Below are 19675 nucleotides of genomic sequence, written 5' to 3'. Positions count from 1 at the left end.
GAACGTGACTATATCACATTAAATGAAGGAAAATATCGAGAGCATTATATCGTAGAAGTGTTTATTCGAGAAACAATCATGCCTCTATTTCTCGAAAAATTCAAAGACAAAGAAAAAGAAAGACAGAGAAAATGGAAGGACAGGCATAAAATGAGACAAAGAATTCTTTGATTTGATTCTTTTTTGTATGTATATTCTCATAATTTATACTTCAAAAGTATTAATAAATGTGTACTTTAAATTAAAAATCAAAAGTAATGGTTTTCTTTTTAAAAAAAATAAAATTAATCTATTAATATTTTAAAAAGGTTTAATTTATAATTGAACTTAAAAACATTCTTTGAAATGAACCTAATTATTTTGCCTTGAAAATACAAAAGTGGAAGGAGGAATCTTTAATTGTTATTATTATTATTATTATTATTATTATTATTATTGGGTAACCAAAATGGTTTAAATTAAAAAAAAAAAAAAAAATGTTGGGATGAATTTATTAATAATATAGAAAGTAGAAAAAAGCTTTAGTTGTGAACTTTTTGACAATTCAACACATCAAAAAAAGTGGAATGGGACAGACAGCAAATAAAGCAACATGCCTGTTAAAGCATTTTGCTTTTAACTATAATTTTTTTAATCTTTATAATAATAATAATAATAATAATAATAATAATATATTAAAATATCAATTGGATTCAATATTTCAACTCAACTTTTCAATTATTTATTTGTTCATCAACTTCAAACAATAATTCTTTTAAAATTTGAACTACCAGTGCTTAAAAAGAATATATATACAGTATAGTGATCTTTATTATTTTGTGTTCAAATTTTCATATCCATATAATATAATACATTACAGTAATTATAACTAATTTAAAAGTTTAGTTAGAGGTTCGAATTTCAATCTTCCTACGCCTCCCGTGCGGGGAGTCAGAGTCCGAAGGGTCGCAGCCCTCTATTGAGCAGCCAGCACTTGCGCCTCGCTCTTCTTATAATCTAATCAATTAAGCCAGCATCTTTCTCATCTTCTAGTAACGACCAGTTGTCTACGGATTCCCCTTCATCTTCGGGACATAAATGTAGAATCAAAGGAAAGCGGTCTTTGTTTGAGATGATTTTGAGTCATCTGCTCTACTAACTGAGCTATACCGGCCATTTCTTTTCCTACACATTATCCTTATTGTCAATAGCGGATTTGAACCGGTAATACGAGGCTCTACTAACTGATAACTGAGCGATACCGGCCATTAGTCATAGGAAATATTAAAAATTTAAGAAGTTCGAGTTTTGAATCTCAATGTAACAGCCATTTTTGTCCTATTTGGCTTTTCCTTTCGAGCTTCTAAAATGCGTTTCCACTCGCTCCCTTAAAAGTTTCTTTCATTTTATTGAAGAGCTTCTACTTTTATTCTCAATTTGATTGTATAGAAGCTTGATGATACTCCTACCTATGAACATATAGCCTAATGCTTTTTCATACATTTCTGACGTCAATGAGATGTCAAATTCTTTGTTCTATCATTACACACACTGTACACTTCTGTTTTTCCCTTTCTTATCGAAGCTCATAAATCAGAGCTGCTTTATTCTGGCAAACTTACACAATTTGAGACTCACAGCTAGATGAACTACAATTTGGTAATTCTGATCCACTGATAAGCTTGAATATTATCAACAGATTTGAGATTTATACATACATACATCCAAGGACTCATCAGTGGCTTATAAAACAATTGAAGTTCTTGTTCTAGTTCTTGTGATCCAACTATTGTGTTGATAAACCTAACAATTGCTTCAGTTTACCAAGTAACCATTACCACCATTAGTACCACTAATTACAAACTCAGCTTTAGAATGATGGAAAGTTAATTTTATTAATCAGGAAGGATAGTTTTGACAACACAAAAAAGATATCAGACCCTGATAGCATTTAACAAATGAAAAATGACCATGCATCCTTTGTAAAGAAAATTTCAACCGAACCAGTCGATGAAGTCTTTCTGATATGGAACAAAGTGAAGTAGAATTCCTATGCTCGATGTCCCCTCGAACCAAACCAAGTCCTTAGTGATGCTTCACTTCAAAGAGACCATCGGGACCTGATGCACAAACAAAGGGTTGAGAATTAAAAAAAACAAATTATTATTTGAAGAAGTGAAACAATTATTTTCACAACAAATAATAAACGCAAAAGGACCAATCGAGAAACGAACAGAGACCAAAATCCATCAAATTCAGCCAGTTTTGATAAATGCTGCAGTACATTTCTAGCTCTACTTCCTACAATGATGCTATGAATTTTTTGCTTGTAAAGCTTTTAAAGACCAGTTTCAACTGCAGTTGTTCTAAAATATAACGAGAGAAGAAACTGCACAAACAGAGTTACCAAAAAATAAAAGTGGAACTACTTCTGAAAACAGCTTCCGAACAGTTCAATCCCAGAAGTATCCATAAAACCTAGAGATGATCAACAACAGAAAGTGGTATCCATTGAACTACCATTTGATATTTGACGATGGGGCAGCTCAAAGTTAAGTGAGGGTTCGGTAAATGAAAGGAGGAGGTTGTAAAATAGATCAGAAAACTGTTGGCAAGCTGAACGAGGTAATTATGAGTTACTAGCGGCCGTTGGTAGCAAATCTATTAGTTACATAATAGCTGTAAGTTTGCTTGGGAAACTATGTTAGATGGTTCAGCTTCCAGATGCCAACATTATCAATGGCCTAAGTTCAACTTTCAACATTATGCTCAAGCAACGTAAACTGTAAACAGAGATAATGACTGCTAATCAATTTTTGTTTCTGATTACTACAAACACTGTCCAATCCAAACAAAGAAAAACGTCCATAATTATGTATGTGGACCAAAAGCATAGAGGCATAATCACTAATTATTTGTAAAATCTACATTATGTTTAATGTTACTTTCATAAAAACAATAATTTATTTTAAGAAAACGACTAGCACCATAAATCAACTCAGAAAATTCACCACTACTTGGAAATTATATGTAACGACCCAGATCCACCACTTGCAGATATTGTCCTCTTTGGGCTTTCCCTTTCAGGCTTCCCCTCAAGGCTTTAAAACGCGTCTGCTAAGGGAAGGTTTCCACACCCTTATAAATGGTGGTTTGTTCTCCTCCCCCACCAATGTGGGACATCACATTATACATTTTGGGCATTTCCTTTTTTAACAAAATGAATTTTGAAATGCATGTAGAAAATAGAGTTTGTTATTTCTAGAAAGTATAAAAATAATTGAAAAGATAATATAATATAGCATCATCTTTAATAGGAAGAAAATAACACTACATGTCATCACTGCAGTATTCAGTTCTAGTTTCCTCTTCAAAACCCAAATTGCAACTTCAAAGGGATCTAAAAGATGTAATAGAACTAGTAATGACGTGGAAGCTTACCCCATGGGAACTCTTTATTGCGAATGTGCAAATATGGATATGCCTGCAAACGATGAAAACCCAAACAAAATGGGCCACAAATGAGAAACAATGCATAACGCAACTAATATATTGAGAAGTGGAGGAAAAATTATAAATTGACTGAAGCTATAGCTCACAGGGGGCTCTTCATAGTGGGGGTGGCCCTTTGATAGATTATAGAATGCTAAGATAGAGCAGGATACAATGCCTGCATAAGTAATCTTCTCCCACTTTGCCGTTTCACCTGACATAAAGAAAGAAAGTTTGTATGAGAGATAAAATATAGGGAGCACAAGCATCATTGCACTCCTGCATACTGTTTTTCCTTCTGCAATAGTATTTAGAAATAACAATAAGTAATTGTACCCAAACAACGTAAAGAGCTATCAAGTATATGTTATGGTGGGTTACTAGAAAATAAATTCACAACACTGAATTAGCTTAGCTCAAACAGTTTACAAAAACCCACCCCAAAAACAGAAGAATATCTGTCCCCCTCCCCCAACCACACCCAGAAACGTGAGAAAAGAGAGAAAAAAATGGTAGAAAACAAAGAAGCGGGAAAGCCCACAAGGAGCACACCAACTTAGAGGTCCCAAGTTCGAACCTTCGGGTTAGCATAATGCTAAAAAACCCTCGATGTCTCCTTAAGTCTGGGCCTTGAGGTGGATGTGGGTGCCTGGCTAAGAGGAACACAGTTCTGACTCCCGGTTATCAAAAGAACAAAAAAAAAGCAGGCGTAACGTTAGAGGTGGAGAAACTTCCACGACCTTCATCCTGGGGAAGAATTGTTTTATTAAAAAGCCCTAAACCCTCTAATAAATTTACTGAGTTTACGTTTCCTTTCGTTCATGTCTTATTTATGCGAAATCAGAAGTAATTAAGCCTACCACAAGCCACATCCAAGACTTTCGTTCATGTCTTTTCTTTTCTTTTTTTAATGCAATCATAGAAATCAAGAATTATGCTGCTGCCACTCAGTAATGGATCAAGAAATATGTTTGCCCCTCTTGTTTTCTTCTTTCCCATCAGCTTTAAATCAAATTAACTTCTTAGCGACTGGAAACCTAATCCACGTTAATTCTCAAATGTGTCATGTATATACTCCCGCTCGATGATTTAACAACACTATAGAATACCAACATTTAAATCAGAATTCAAATTTCAAAACACCTCCTTCCGCGAGACTTCCAATCATAAAGGAACAAAAAACATCGGATCAAATCATTTTGGACTAAATTTCTTAACATGATTCAATAATCAACATCATCCTTGTTTTCCACCATTTCGTCAGATAAAAATAGCGCAGGCAAATGAATGAAATCAAACATATAACGGGTTAAACAAAGTTTCCAAAAGCAACAAGCAAAAATTCCGTCAATAAAGAAAAGAAAATTGAGGGAGACGTGTTTGTAGCGCAAACACGATCATAATCCGAAATGCCGAGAGAGAGAAAGAGACTTACGAGCATCGTCGTGAGCAGAGGAAGCGAAGCCGCGTTTAGGCTGAGCGGAGTTTCGTGAGGCACCGCGTAAGGCGGCGCGAAGAAGATTGGATCGGATCGTCGCCATTGCCATTTTCTCTGACTCTCTCACACCAATTACCGAGATGATTGTAATGACCAAACCCTTGCATTTTAGATTGAAACTCTTTCGCTAGAATAATCCCAAGCGTGTAGCTTCGCACGTGCGCTTCCAGAAAATTAGGGAAAAAAAAACCGTCCCAAAATTTCAAATTTTTTTTGTTTCTATTCTTAACTTTAAAATGGTTTCCAAATTACATTATTTTAATATAAAAAAAAATGCTATAATTTGTATAATAATAGTCAAAGCAATTTTTCGCCCAAGAGCTTGGAGATCTTGAGCCAGAGATGACGGTGTGCTAGTGAGGACGCTACCGCTAAATCGCATGAGGGTGTATAATACTGGGACGGTGTGCCAGTGAGAACGCTAGATCGCATGAGGGTGGATGATACTGGACGATGTGTTAGCAAGGACGCTAGATTGCATGAGGGTGGATTGTGAAATCTTACGTCAGTTGGAAAACCTCTCCCTAGTACACGCAACTGCGAGGCTGATAACGATACGTAACGGACTAAAACAGATCATATCTGATAACACTGGGTTTGGTTTGGTTCAGAGTTTGGTTCAGAGTTTGTAGCCAAATCACTGGATTTAGACAGGGAAATACATCTATATTTATAACATTCAAGAAGTATAATAAGAACAGTTTCTTTCTCTCATTTTTTTACATATACAAATCATTCAATATACAATCGATGATTCGCTAACTAGTCATCGGTTTTCGGGTTCCTCTGTTCCTGCATCTTCTTACTTGAGTAGAGTAACTTCAACCATGGAGAGACACTGCTAGTATTATCAGGAATGAGCAGAAGAAACTTCTCCTTCCTGAACAATTTCTGTTTCATCTTTCAAGAAACCGACCGATGAATCACCGACCATTGCAGGCATCTTCTCTAATGTGGGTATGATTGGAGGTTTCATTCTTCGTGTAACCGTCATCTTCAATCCATCTGTCGTATGAATCGTAGCTCCAGTTGTCATTTTTACCTGTAGGGATGATCTTAGTTTCATGAACCATCAAACAACTCAAGAACACAGTGGTAAGACCCAGAACAGATCTTGTTACTCTCCTACATTCAACTGTTCCTAAAAAGGAAACTAGTGATGGTTTAAGACTTCACATCCTAACTCAAAAACAAGCTAGTCCAAGCTCACGGCTAATAGATATTGTCTTCTTTACGTTTTTCCTTTCGGGCTTCCCCCAAAATTTTTAAAACACGTCTACTAGAGAGAGATTTGCACATCCTTACAAAGAATGCTCTACGTTCTCTTACGGAGAATGAAGCTATACGAGTCCAGAACACCATTCGTACAACATAAAGGAAGACTTGAAGAACACGAGTAAAGGAAAAAAACATATCAGGCAGAAACATACAGGAGGTGCTCCAAGTGCCATTTGGAAGTCAAATCGCCGAACAAGCATGGCAAGTGCTACAACAGCCTGTATATTGGAAAACGAATATTTAGCTGTTGTTTTTCTGTTCTTTTTGTTGCTGCTGCAAATGAACAACCTTTTAAATCCTATTTAGAACAAATACCTCGTACAAAGCAAACATGTCTCCCACACATTTCCGTGGTCCACCACCGAACGGCAAGTACCTATAATATCGATCGTTGTAGGTATTAGTACTCATAAAAGACAATAGATGCATAGCAAAACTATCGTTAATGCTAAGCCATCTAATTGAATCATCCTATCTGCTGTTTTGTTTCACAAGTTTAGGAATAAATCAATAGATTGGCTTGAGATATAAATTACTATTCTTATCTACCAACTTGTATCATTCGTTTGTCAGCTTGAATAGTAATTGCACTCCATTAATAATCGATGCAAATTTGGGATATTCTTCCGTGTGACCTAAATGGAGGGCGGTAGATGTAACAGCCCAAGTCCACCGCTAGTAGATATTGTCCCCTTCTGGGCTTCTCCTCAAGGTTTTAAAACGTGTCTACTAGGGAAAGTTTTTCACACCCTTATAAGGAATGCTCTGTTCTCCTCTCCAACCGATGTGGGATCTCACAATCTACCTCCCTTGACTAATACACCATAAATACGTACGTATCGAACCTGAAATTTTGATTGGTCTCATTCGGATTGGGTCCATCCAAAGGCCACCTTTCGGGATTAAATTTATCTGCATCCTCCCAAAGTTCTGGACTGCGATGTAAGTTCCAAACAGATATGAATATGTCTTCACCCCTGCAAATATAAGCCATTACTTCCCATTATCCTCTTAATGCTAACATCAAAACAGCTAGTTATGTGATTTTAGAAATAGAACAAAGTTTATATTGAAGATAAATAAAACTTCATGTAATACTAAAGCTATGAGTAGAGAATGAACAGTTGATTTGCTATTTACTTCTTTATTGGGTACTTTCCGAGCGTATCGTTGTCAAGAGATCGACGTATTAAAACTGGTGGCTGTGGGTAAAGCCTCAAGGACTGTAATTGCAGAAGGAGAAAGTCACTCAACAATATGGAATACATTCACAATAATATATTAAATTGAACAGCTATGAAACCTCACTTCGTTAATTATTCGTGTGGCATATTTGAGGTTCTTCATATCTTCGATAGTTGGAAACCGATCCCCGAGGACCGAATCAACCTAACAAAATTACACCAGTATGAAAGATAAGGATTTTTGTTCTTTATCTACAATAATGTATAGAAGAAGACGTCATTACCTCCTCTTGGAGCTTGGCCATGATCCTAGGCTCCTGCAACCAAAAATCACGGCTAAAGTTGAGATGATTTCATGGTGAACAATTTGAATTGGATTGTAACACAATGTACTTCTGGAATATTTGATGTCCCACATTGGTTGGGGAGGAGAACAAATCACCATTTATAAGGGTGTGGAAACCTTCCCCTAGCAAACGCGTTTTAAAGCCTTGAGGGGAAGCCCGAAAGGGAAAGCCTAAAGAGGACAATATATACTAGTGGTGGATCTGGGTCGTTAGCAAATATACTAACAGAATATATCTTATGTGTTTATGTGTTGGATAAAATTTGATGTACAGACCGAGAGAGGGACATATACATAGTGCCTCTTAAATGCGAAGAAATCGATTACCTTGGAAAGAAGATAAAAGGTCCATGTTAAAACTGCAGCAGTTGTTTCATGCCCAGCTATGAGCATAGTCATCAAGTCATCACGAAGCTGCTTGCTTGAAACCTACACATAATAGCCCAGAAAGTTGTCAATTAGTTGGGTCTCCAATTTTCATCGACTAGTCAACTATAAGGAACGTACATCGTCTCCCGATGCCAAGAGGAAATGAAGTATGCTAGGATCTTGCTCGTTCATGTATTCTTCATGAAACTGCAGCTCTTCCTCATCAACCATCCTCTGAAAATGAGTGAGAAACATTAGAGTCAAATGAGAGTTCAGATCCTGATCAACTTTGAGGCCTGCAATTGCTACCTTACCTTGCATATAGCAATTAGTTGATCGAGGGTTTCATTGATCAATTTAAGGGCTTTAGAGACCTTTTTTTGCCGTGGAGAAATATCCTTCCAAATCGGAATTTCCCATACCGGAATTGGTGCAACGCTGCGATCTTCGGCTTCTCTTAGAACAGTGTAAACAGCCTGTTCTAAATGGAATATAAGCATTACAAAAACCAGAATAATTTGACATACTGATGTCAAAGAACATCAGGATTCACAAAAGGAAAAAGAAATGGAAAGAGATACCTCAACTATGCCAGTGTCGTTTGTAAGTGAATCAAAGTCATAGTTAAAAACTGCTTTGCCAATGATATCTAAAGTCAGACGGGAGAAGAGGGACTCCATTTCCACATCTATACCATTAGATGCTGCATCATCTAGCTTATTGCAAAGCCTATCTGCAGCTTCTCCAAAAACATTAATCATAGCTCCTACATACTACATGAAAAGATCAACAGAAGTGTATATGTTATGAATGGATGGCTTAATTTTTAAGTGCTACATGAAAAGGGTTTCTTAAGGGCTAGGAAGACGAAAGATTTCGCTAGTATCAACTGTAAACAGAGTACACATCGGAGAAAAGATTCGAGACCTCCCCTTACTCTCCCAACACCTAGATTCCAATGTACCTCCCTCTGTACAGAGAGCATTCTAGATAAGCAATAGCATCTCATACCATCCTCACAGTTACTGTAATGAATAATCGAGACTCCATTTAGTTTAATTTTACACTGGACGGTATGCCAATGAGGACACTGAACCCCAAAGGGGGGTGGACACTGGGTGGTGTGTCAGCGAGGGCGCTGGGCCCCAAAGGGAGATGGACACCAAGCGGTGTGCCAGCAAGGATGCTGGGCCCCGAAGGGTGGACACCGGACAATGTGCCAACAAGAACACTGGGCCCCGAAGGGGGTGGACACTGGGCGGTGTGCCAACAAGGACACTGGGCCCTGAAGGGGGGTGGATTGTGAGATCCCACATCGATTGGAGAGAGGAACGAGTGCCAAGGAGGATGTTGGGCCCCGAAGGAGGGTGGATTGTGAGATCCCGCATTGGTTGAAGAGGGGAACAAAACATTCTTTATAAAGGTGCGGAAACCTCTTCCTATCAAACACGTTTTAAAAACCTTGAGGAGAAGCCCAAAAGGGAAAGCCTAAAGAACAATATCTGCTAGCGGTGAGCTTCAATCGTTACACTTACATCAATTGAACACACACGCGGTTGAGATGATGTAACAGCCTGAGGCCACTGCTAGTAAATATTGTCCGCTTTGACTCGTTACGTATCGTCGTCAGCCTCTAAGTTTTAAAACATGTCTATTAGGGAGATTTCCACACTCTTATCAGGAATGCTTCGTTCCCCTCTCCAACCACTGTGGGATCTCACAATCCACCCTCCTTGGGAGCCAGCGTCCTCGCTGGCACACCGTTCAATGTCTGACTTTGATACTATTTGTAACAGCCCGAGACTACCGCTAATAGATATTGTCTGCTTTGATCCGTTACGTATCGCCGTTAGCCTCACGGTTTTAAAACGCATCTACTAGTGAGAGGTTTCCACATCCTTATAAGGAATGTTTCGTTTCCCTCTCCAACTAATGTGGGATCTCACAAATGATTTGCTTTATTACTTGCAGTCATTCTTATGAGCAAATATCTACGCAAAAGAGTAAGTACACGCGGAAAGGGCAAGTAAGAGTTACCCTACCTTCATATGCAAAGATGGGACTATAGCCCGTCTTCGTACACGCCATATCTCTCCATCAGCTGGTATAAGTCCCTTCCCCATGACAAAGTCAAGAATTTCAGCTAAGATACCCTGTGCATCCAACTATCATCAGCATACAAAGAAGGAACCAACAAATTTTACTAACTTGACAAACAGGAGTACCTTAGAATAATTCTTTGGATTATTCTTCAGTATATGTTTAGCAATGGAAGGATCAGAAACAATCAAGAACGACTGCAAGAAGACCAAGATATCATACATTAAGGGATACCTTACAAGTAATAACAATGTGGAATAAGTTACTGCAACTTACAGAACTAAATAGGAACAAACCTTTGGCCCAAAACTCAATCTAAATATCCCACCATACGTGAGATAAAGCTCATACAGAGGTATGAAGAAAGCCTCACTACGAACTGCATCTAATGATCCTTTAGCTTCAGGAATCTTGGGATATTGTTCTTGAGCATTGATGAAACCAAATAGTAAATCCAGAATATCACTAGGAACACCCATCTTTGACAACCCACTCCTCAACACAGATGGAAAACTTGATTCCCAAAACAAAAACACATAATAATCAAGCATTATGTCAGTCCATATATTAAGAAAGAGCTATCAATTCGTAGGATCTAGTACACAAATACTTGTATACCCAGCTTTTTCCACTGTGAATTCTCCAGAAGCGATCCGAGCAGACAATTCTGCTCGCTGTTTCTCTTTAAGTAACTGCTCCACACTTTTAACTCCATCATCCAACGAATCAGGCTCCTTACCATTAGAAGAAGCACATTTAACGAGGCGTAAACCATAAGCTCCTAAGAACCCAGAAGCCAAACAAGATAAGGAAGGACAAAAAAGAAATCCCACAAGGAAAAACCCAAAAATTACTTCAGGAAACGAAAGGTAGCTGACAACAAACCTCCTTGACATCGTGGATAATAAGAGGAAGATGGGCCAGTGCATAACAATCTATGTGTACGAAATTTGGTCTGAACAAATGATGGGGTTGAAAATGAGGAACAAGGTTTAAGCATGGCGAAATTGGCAGCCATGGAAGATGGGTTGCTTTGTTTTTGGATAAAATTAAGATATCAGAATCGGAAATGAAGAGAAGAAGAAATTCGTGGAAGATGCCGAGCAAGCTAAGTTGTAAACAGAGAGAGAGAGAGATAGAGAGAGAGGAAGCTAAAATGAGTGAAAAAGATAAAATGCCGGACAATTTGGTTGGCGTTTTCCGCTGTGCGAACCACTAAGGAACGGCTGATGGTATCTTGGTGGTTCTGGGCGGCAACGATTACTCGAAAGATTCCGCCTGAGAAGCCCACGAAAAAACACCGAGGAAATTAGAAATTTTAAAATTTAAAAAAAAAAAAAATAACGTCGTTTTATTACTTTTGTGGAAAATACAATTACGAAAATAGACCCTTTTCCAACTTCTGCTCATGTGACGTGGAAGTAATTAACATTTAAACTATAATTTATGCCTACAAATTTAAAGTTTGGGATTCTATAGACATTGAGCAGTCTCCCGAGAACCCGAGAACGAAGAGGAAGAAGTGGATTGTGAGATCTTACGTCGATTGGAGAAGAGAACGAAACATTATTCATAAAGAGTGTAGAAACATATTCCTAGCATTTTATAGCTTTGAAGGGAAAGCCTAGAGAGGACAATATTTATTAGTAATAAGCGGTCCAAAGGCGACAATATATGCTAGCAATAGGCTGTCCAAAGAGGACAATATCTGCTAGGCAATAGGCTGCGTAAAGAGGACAATATTTGCTAGGCAATAGGCTGCGTAAAGAGGACAATATCTGCTGCTCAAAGAGGACAATGTCTACTAGCAATAAGGTGAGGACAATATCTGTTAGTAATAAACTGCTCAAAGAAGCTAATGTCTGCTACCAATAAGCTACTCAAAGAAGACATGTCTACTAGCAATAGACTGCTCAAAGAGGACAAAAGAAGACAATGTCTACGAGCAATAGACTGCTCAAATAGGACAATGTCTACTAGCAATAGACTGCTTAAAGAGGACAATGTCTACTAGCAATAGTCGGTTTAAAGAGAACAATGTCTACTAGCAATAGACAAGAGGACAATGCGTCCTTCCTAGCAATAGACGATTCAAAGAGGACAATGCGTCCCTACTAGCAATAGATTGTTCAAAGAGGACAATGCGCAGATTGTTCAAAGAGGACAATGCGCCCTTACTAGCAATAGTCTGTTCAAAGAGGACAATGCTTACTAACAATGCTTACTAGCAACAGACTGTTCAAAGAGGACAATGCGTCCCTACTAGGGATAGACTGTTCAAAGAGGACAGTTCAAAATAGACTGTTTAAAGAGGACAGTTCAAAAAAGACAATGTCGGCTAGCAAAAAGCTTGGACTCGACGCAAAAATTGATTAAGAACCATATTAGAAGAAATTAGTATGGCCAGAACCGTATTCAATCACAAGCATTTCATACGAAGCATCCATTGTCCACAGCCAATCAAACAACAAAACAACAGCCTTCAGTGATGCTGAGATATATCAAACATGAAAGTAAAATAACTGTGAAACAGTTCTCTCTTCGCCATTACGAAATTTCAACAGTCTTCTCAAATCATTGTTACAGCAAGAAAATAGAGGGAGCTTTCTGTTATTCATTGAAGGGAAGGGGTGGGGGGGGGGGGGGGGGGGGGGGGGGGGAAGTGAAGGAGGCCAAACTCACTCATCAACTCCTCCTAATTGTCCACAGGCAAAGGACCCGATCCAGCGTTCTTCCAAATCTCGACCCATTCGACCATGGCATCAGCAGCACGAGCAAACATTTGGTTCGAGCGACCGAGCTTCTCCTTCACTGCCTTCGCTATCTCGAGGAAACAGGCTTCAGCTGTAACTGCTGCTTCTGGTAACCTAAGAGTTTGAAAGAAGGGAACAACTTCTTCCATTAGCTTCACCCCTTCCCACTCTTTCTTCAGGCTCTCTACTGCACTTCCTCTTTCATTTCTCCAAACATATGGCAGCCCACTTTTCACACCAAGCTTCAGGTGATCACATGTTACCTTAACGCATAATCCGCACCATATATCTTCCATGGTTTCCCACCGAAACTTTCCTTCCCCGGCCAATCTCAAAGCTGGACATAAAGCAGGACCAACCACCTCTCGATCGAATGCAATGTTGATTCCACTCACAGGCAACATGGCTCCTGCTGGAATAGTGAGGACTGCATCGACATAGCGCGTGTTCCTCAGACTTGGCTTGAGGGCTTGTGTTGGTGCATCATAATCTGCTAGATTCAACCACAGTCCACATGACAGACTACAAGCAACCCCACTCCTTAAACTAAATGGGTAACCACGGACGAAATCCGCTCCTTTCCTAAATGGATCATACAGTGTGTTGAAGAAGAAAGGAGTGGCTGGAGTCGAAAGGTTCGATATGTGCTGCGCTACAAATTCTACTAACAAGCCCTTATCATCTTTGGCTGGAACACAGTCATCATCAATTGAGATGATATACTTTTTTCTGGACATTAGGTAACCAAAGTATCGGCAAGAGTAACCAGAGAATTTAATTGAATTAGAAGCACCAACAATTCTATCTATATCTTGTTGAGAATAGACATCCAGGTCAAAGCCATCTGGAATTATGAGGTCCTCTTTGAGTTCAGGATCCTTGACAATAATCAAGTGGTATTGGGAGAAAATAGGCTTCCATTCATTCATAAATGAAGTCAGATCAGAGTGGAGCGCTCCGACCACAATGTCGACCTCGCTATCCATAATATTAAGCTGGGACATCTTTAAAACTTCTCAAGAAAATAAAAACAATGATTTGTGATAATAATTAAAAAAAGATAAGAAAAGATTGGCAAGTCTCCTTAAAAGAACCAGCAGAAGTTTTATCACTGAATCCTAGAATTTTTCTGAACACCCTGCATCAAGTATTCAGTGTAAGGAAGATAAATGGATAAACCGATCACAAAATCGAGCAACAGAACATCGGTAATATCTAGATTTTTCTTACTGGTAGGAAGAACAGGGGTGACAATTTGCTGGATATTGAATGCCTCGATGAGCGAAAGAACTTCATCTTTTCCAGTTGCCACGAACAACTTTAAAACCCTCTCGTTTAACTTTCCAGCCCTTAATGTTTCCTGCTTCACGAAAGTAAGTCATCTACTCAGTAACTCGCAAGTACTAGTCAGTAAGAAGGCTCAACATCAAATATACATAAAAAAGTTATCTAACAGTGAAGCAAAAATGTCAGTTCTGCGTTGCTCTAATATAACATTAAGGATCATTTGCTGCATTACACATTCAAAAAGTTGCGAGCTAATCGGCTATTTTCAGCATAGATTTGAACATTGTGCACAAAGGTCTAACCACAGGAACCAATGTGGTATCACTTCAATCATTTGGCCTTCATTTCCACACGCAATCATTATTTCTTCCATATTTCATACAGATGACAGCTAAAGAAAAGGACCTAATAAACCAATGATCCATTAAAAAGAACAGTCTTAAGAGTTTCATATGTAACAAAGCTGCCTGAAAATTTTCGATCCTCACTAGCCTAAGCCTGAGTTTAACTTCCAGTCATTTCTTCCTTCTAGTTTGCACAACTAAACACCAAAATTTCCAAACGCCAATTTCACAGCTAAACCAACAAATTCTTCTTCTAGTTTGAAAGTGTAGAATAAAATACAACAGAAAAACATTCACAAATAACCAGAGTTAATCCGACCGGGATTAGAACCAATCCGAGTTTAGCAAGCATACATTACCTAAAATCTAAAACTTAGTTAGGAAGGCAAGAATTCAACACAAATCAAAATCAGCTTTTACAGTCATCTAGATACAAAAAAAATTAATGGAACCAGACAACAAGATGAATTAATTACAGGAAAGAAGGTCAAGCTCAAGCTGCTCATTAACCTCTAGCAAGACAACAACATTAGTTTAATTACAGGAAAGCAAAGGTAAGCGGAAAGCAAAGGTAAGCTCATTCACCTGACGAGCAAGCAACCAAGACAAGAACAACAACATGAAAGGTAAACAAACTCATGAACATAAAATGACACATAGATCCATTAAGTACAAAGCTCATTCAAAGCTTGTACATACACGTTACAACTTTGTTTTCCCAAATAACTTTTTCATTTGTTTAATGAGAAGCAAACAAATACCCGAATACAATAAACAAAATAGCAGAAGTAGGCTAGAATCTTCACATTCTAGCAAGAAAAAAGGACATAAATTATGGAGAGGATCAAAATATTACAAGTGTCGCAACATTCCATGACGGATAAGATAGCTCAAGCGTTTATATAATCACAAAGAAATGTAAAAACATTATCATCTAAACATCCAATGACATTTCCACAAAACAAAACTCCACCCTCCACTTACACAACCTTTCTCCTACCAATTTTAGACCAGAAATCATAATCTTGATAAAAACAAGATTATAGATAGCGTTGACCAATCGTATTAAACAATCAACAAACCCCAACTCCCAAATTAAACAAGCACCACGATCAAACACAGCCCAAGATTCAAAAATAGAAGAACCCAGAAGAAAAAAAGCATCAAACTGAAGGGTAAGTGGGAAATTTACAAATACGCACTCAAATCCAAAACAAGACGACGATGAATTATACCATATCTGTAAAATCAGAGAGAGAGAGAGAGAGAGAGAGAGAGATAAGTACCAGGAAAAGATCAAGGACGACGTGATCAGGGAGAAAGGAGAGATCGGAGATGCGAGAGAGATTATGGATGGCGGAATGGATTGTGAGGGACAAGAGGGAAGGAGGGGTTGTCATTCGAGGTATATATGCAGATCATAGTTGAGGATTCTCTCTCTCAACAAGCCCATAGGGCAAGGAGTGAAGGACAAGGGAATTGGTCTAAGCTGTGTCCCGAGATTGGTGTCTTGCAGCGGAGACAACGCTGTGTATTCTCCGTCGCTGATCAAGGAACCCACGTTTACCAGACTTTTTCTTCCCTCTCCATAGCTTCTTCACACGTATTGCCGTGCCAGCTCCTATATTGGGCCTCCTTAATCTTAATTATGGCCCATGGGCTCGCTCTTAAACCTCAACTGAATGGGCCCAAGCTAGAGTCATTGGCCCATGCTAGAGTCATTAATTTTTTTTTTTTTTTTTTTTTTTTTTACCATATTCAATTCAAACTACGTGTATCCATGACATCGAGTTAAGGTATAGTAAACGACTTAATTCATCTAGGGGTATTAATTAAATCTACTTTTGACTAATAAATAATTAAAAACGACAGTGATCATCATATTAAATTCAAACGCTTTCATTAATGTCTAAATCGACTTATGGATGGTCTAAAATTTTAGGAAATGACCCAAAACAATCAAATCAAGTTGAATACAATAAGGAAAGTTCAAACTGGGTTGAAGTTAGAGAGGGGCGTGAATCACGACCAGGTAGACGATGCGGGTCTTTGGGTAGGGTTTATGGATCGTTCAAACCATTGCAACATTAGTATCATAAATAGAGAATAGAATGATTTTTCCTTGATACTCACATTCAAATATCTTTCTCTTTATGGAAAATATTAGGGGTGTACATTCAACCCGATAACTCGGACCAACTCAACTTGAACTATAAGGGTTGGATTAACATTTCGAGTAGGATTGGGTTCATTTTTTCTGAACCCGAATTGAATCGGTTCAGTTTCGGGTTCGTGAGATAAAACCTTCGAATTGATCCGAGCCAAATAAAAATATATAAATTAAAATAAGAATCTTTCTGTTTTAATAGGTTTATAATTTATATATATTTTTATTTTTAATAGTCTAGTTCAACTTTACCAAGTCGCATAGTGTAATTAAAATATTTTATAGTATTTTTATTTTTGTTATATACAACATTTTTAAACTAATCATTTTTATTGTTTATTTAATTTCGTGATCTATCCTTATATTCTTCCTACTTTAATCCGTTACGTATTGTCATCAACCTCACAGTTTTAAAACGCGTTGACTAGAGAAAGACTTCCACACCATTATAAGAAATGTTTCGTTTCCTTCTGTGAGATCTCACAATCTACCATCTTGGAGGTCAGCATTCTTGTTGGCACACACCCAGGTGTTTGACTCTGATACCCTTTATAACAGCTCAAACCCACCACTAGAAGATATTGTCCACTTTAGCTCATTACGTATCGTTGTTAGTCTCACGATTTTAAAATGCATCTACTAGAGAGAAGCTCCTCTCTCTAACCGATGTGTGGTATCTCACACCAATTTTTTTAGATATTAAATGATTCCTTCTTCCCTATATATACACACACTAGTGATCAAAAGAAATAATTCACAGATTATCAACATTATCATCAGTTAGAGTTTGCAACATGAAGTTAAAGTTCATTACAACCATGCTTCTTCTTGTTTTCTTCATTTTTAGTGGTAATATCATTTTGAGAAGTGTGAACGGGCCGCAATGCCAGAGGGTGTTGCCGATATTCTCGCCACCGGCATGCAACGATTCATCATGCACTCTGTACTGCCAAGGTCAAGTTGGATCTGCAGCAAATGGAACTGTTCATATCCTTGTTCATCTTTACCTTCCAAATGAAATAAAATCTAACTCTATGGAAATGTTATTAGGTGAATAAATGGTGTACTAAAAATAGTTTAATTATTCAAAATAGTCCATAAGTGACTATTGTCGGGATCGAAAAATGCATACATATACAAAAGTATACTTTCATTTCAAGTTTTGTATCAATTTCATACACGTAGAACTTATCCACCGCCCAACCCACTATCCACCCATCGTACCCAAAGGGCCTGATCCATGACCTGATCCAGTACTAAAATGACCCAATACACGATTTGATCTTGTAACTGACCCATAACGAATCCACAAACTGACCCATAATCCTACTCGAAGACTCCCTTACCCTGATTGGCCAGTCTACCTAGTCCTGATCCACACCTAGTTTTTTTTTTTTTTTTTTATTTAATTTAGTAATTAAATTCATTCAAAATATAACTATTTTTTATTAAATAAGAATATTAATTTGGTGGTTTAATTTATAACCATTTTAATTAATATCTTATTTATTTTGATTATAAATCGTCTTTTAATGCAACAGTTATTTTTATTAATATTCTATATGAATTATCCCTATATTAAGGGGTGTCTAGAAGGTTGTTGATATGGGAATTTGATATCAAAGTTTGAGAGAGTTTTGTGTGTCACATTGTATTTCTTGAGTAACATATTGGTGAGAGTTTTTGTAGTGTGATAGTGAGGTATTCACTCGTAACACTTTGATTATTAGTGATTGGTTGCTACCCCTGGATGTAGGGGAACTTCTTCTCTCCAAACCACGTAAATATCTTAGTGTCTCTTTGTGTAATTCCATTCATTGGTGTTGTGAGTACATTTGTTCCGCTTTTGGCGCACAACATCTCTAACTTCGGCTCAGCTTGGGATTTGGGGTCTAGCGGTTTCTCTCGGCGCATTCCGCTTGATTTGATTGTGTTAAGAATGAGATAGAAAATATAATTGGGAAGGTGTGTATTATCATTGATATTGATATCCTTTAAATAGGATACAAAAAGTACAAATGAGGAAAATATAAAATAATTAAATACTGATAATAAAATAAAATATACTCTAAATCAAATCATAAATGGAAGAATATTAAGATATAATATCTAAGATATATTCCATAAATAATATATCTCAACAGATTTTTTTGACTCCCTTTTTGTTGTTTGAAATTAAGAAAAAATGGAGTAAAATTAAAATTAAAATTGAATTAAGATTGAATTGTAGGAGGACCATATTCAAATTAATTACGAATGGGAAAATGAGTTTGAGATACAACTACAAAACAAGATATAAAAAACTCAAATAGGAAGACAGACTAATGCTTCGGAAGACCCGCTCTATGACTGCACAATGTCACAACCTTACTATGAAGAGAATAGATTGTGACTTTTACGTTGCTACAAGCAAAGCGACAACCCTCAAGTGGCGTCCATCCGACCACGCGAGAACCTAGAACAGTGTCATGATGCAACTAAGGAGGACAATGGATCATCTAACACACTACACAGAGTGGGCATAAAAGATAAGATGAGGCATAAGCGAAAGTGCACACGTCAATCACATAATTCACTGCACGGAATTAGGAAGAAACGCTTATAGGATTAGCTTTGTTGCATGCATGCTAGTGTATAGATTAGCTTTCGCATGAAATGATTTTAGGATATATGGTTATCAAGATGCATAATATGAAGCATTATGAAAATTATAGAGTTTTGCAATTATGCTTTAACCTTCAGCTATATACCTATGGGTTTAATTCATGCGAAAAGGAGAAAGAGAATTTGTGAGCACGAATTTGTGAGCTCTGTGCTCTAGGTGCTTGCTGGAAGTTATCGCCATGTTGATCATGTATTGTGATTCCCACATTGGTTG

General features: G+C 37.6%; 4 protein-coding genes across 5 annotated transcripts; all 4 read right to left on the bottom strand.

Annotated features, from left to right (window-relative positions):
- Nucleotides 1–1855: 1855 nt before the first annotated feature.
- On the bottom strand, nt 1856–5066 carry LOC111809707 (cytochrome c oxidase subunit 6a, mitochondrial). The gene is made up of 4 exons (XM_023696098.2): nt 4907–5066; nt 3579–3685; nt 3421–3463; nt 1856–2099 (listed from the first exon to the last, which is right to left on the bottom strand). Exons 1-4 carry the CDS (start codon nt 5016–5018, stop codon nt 2065–2067), a joined length of 297 nt encoding a protein of 98 aa, XP_023551866.1. The 5' UTR covers nt 5019–5066; the 3' UTR covers nt 1856–2064.
- A 548-nt stretch (nt 5067–5614) lies between these two features.
- On the bottom strand, nt 5615–11515 carry CYP97A3 (cytochrome P450, family 97, subfamily A, polypeptide 3). The gene is made up of 16 exons (XM_023697021.2): nt 11132–11515; nt 10865–11027; nt 10543–10759; nt 10372–10443; nt 10189–10299; nt 8728–8919; nt 8461–8622; nt 8285–8380; nt 8105–8206; nt 7716–7748; nt 7556–7636; nt 7388–7470; nt 7093–7224; nt 6563–6623; nt 6400–6465; nt 5615–6011 (listed from the first exon to the last, which is right to left on the bottom strand). The coding sequence occupies exons 1-16, from the start codon at nt 11262–11264 to the stop codon at nt 5820–5822; spliced, it is 1896 nt and encodes a 631-aa protein (XP_023552789.1). The 5' UTR covers nt 11265–11515; the 3' UTR covers nt 5615–5819.
- Nucleotides 11516–12658: 1143 nt separating this feature from the next.
- RGP5 (Alpha-1,4-glucan-protein synthase family protein) lies at nt 12659–14003 on the bottom strand. Its single transcript, XM_023696900.2, has one exon. The coding sequence runs from the start codon at nt 14001–14003 to the stop codon at nt 12942–12944; it is 1062 nt and encodes a 353-aa protein (XP_023552668.1). The 3' UTR covers nt 12659–12941.
- Nucleotides 13899–16220, bottom strand: LOC111810418 (UDP-arabinopyranose mutase). Of its 2 annotated transcripts, none has more exons than XM_087117174.1 (3): nt 15917–16220; nt 14230–14362; nt 13899–14137 (listed from the first exon to the last, which is right to left on the bottom strand). In XM_087117174.1, the coding sequence occupies exons 1-3, from the start codon at nt 16028–16030 to the stop codon at nt 14118–14120; spliced, it is 267 nt and encodes an 88-aa protein (XP_086973300.1). In that variant the 5' UTR covers nt 16031–16220; the 3' UTR covers nt 13899–14117. The 2 variants fall into 2 exon arrangements, with proteins under 2 accessions (XP_086973300.1, XP_023552893.2); XM_023697125.2 differs by having other exon boundaries at nt 14230–14359; nt 15917–16212.
- Between the last annotated feature and the right edge of the window lie 3455 nt (nt 16221–19675).

Source organism: Cucurbita pepo, chromosome 14 (genome assembly GCF_057944985.1).
Source record: "Cucurbita pepo subsp. pepo isolate OVF chromosome 14, ASM5794498v1, whole genome shotgun sequence".
NCBI classification, from domain to species: domain Eukaryota; kingdom Viridiplantae; phylum Streptophyta; class Magnoliopsida; order Cucurbitales; family Cucurbitaceae; genus Cucurbita; species Cucurbita pepo.
This window is presented reverse-complemented; position numbering and strand designations above follow the sequence as displayed.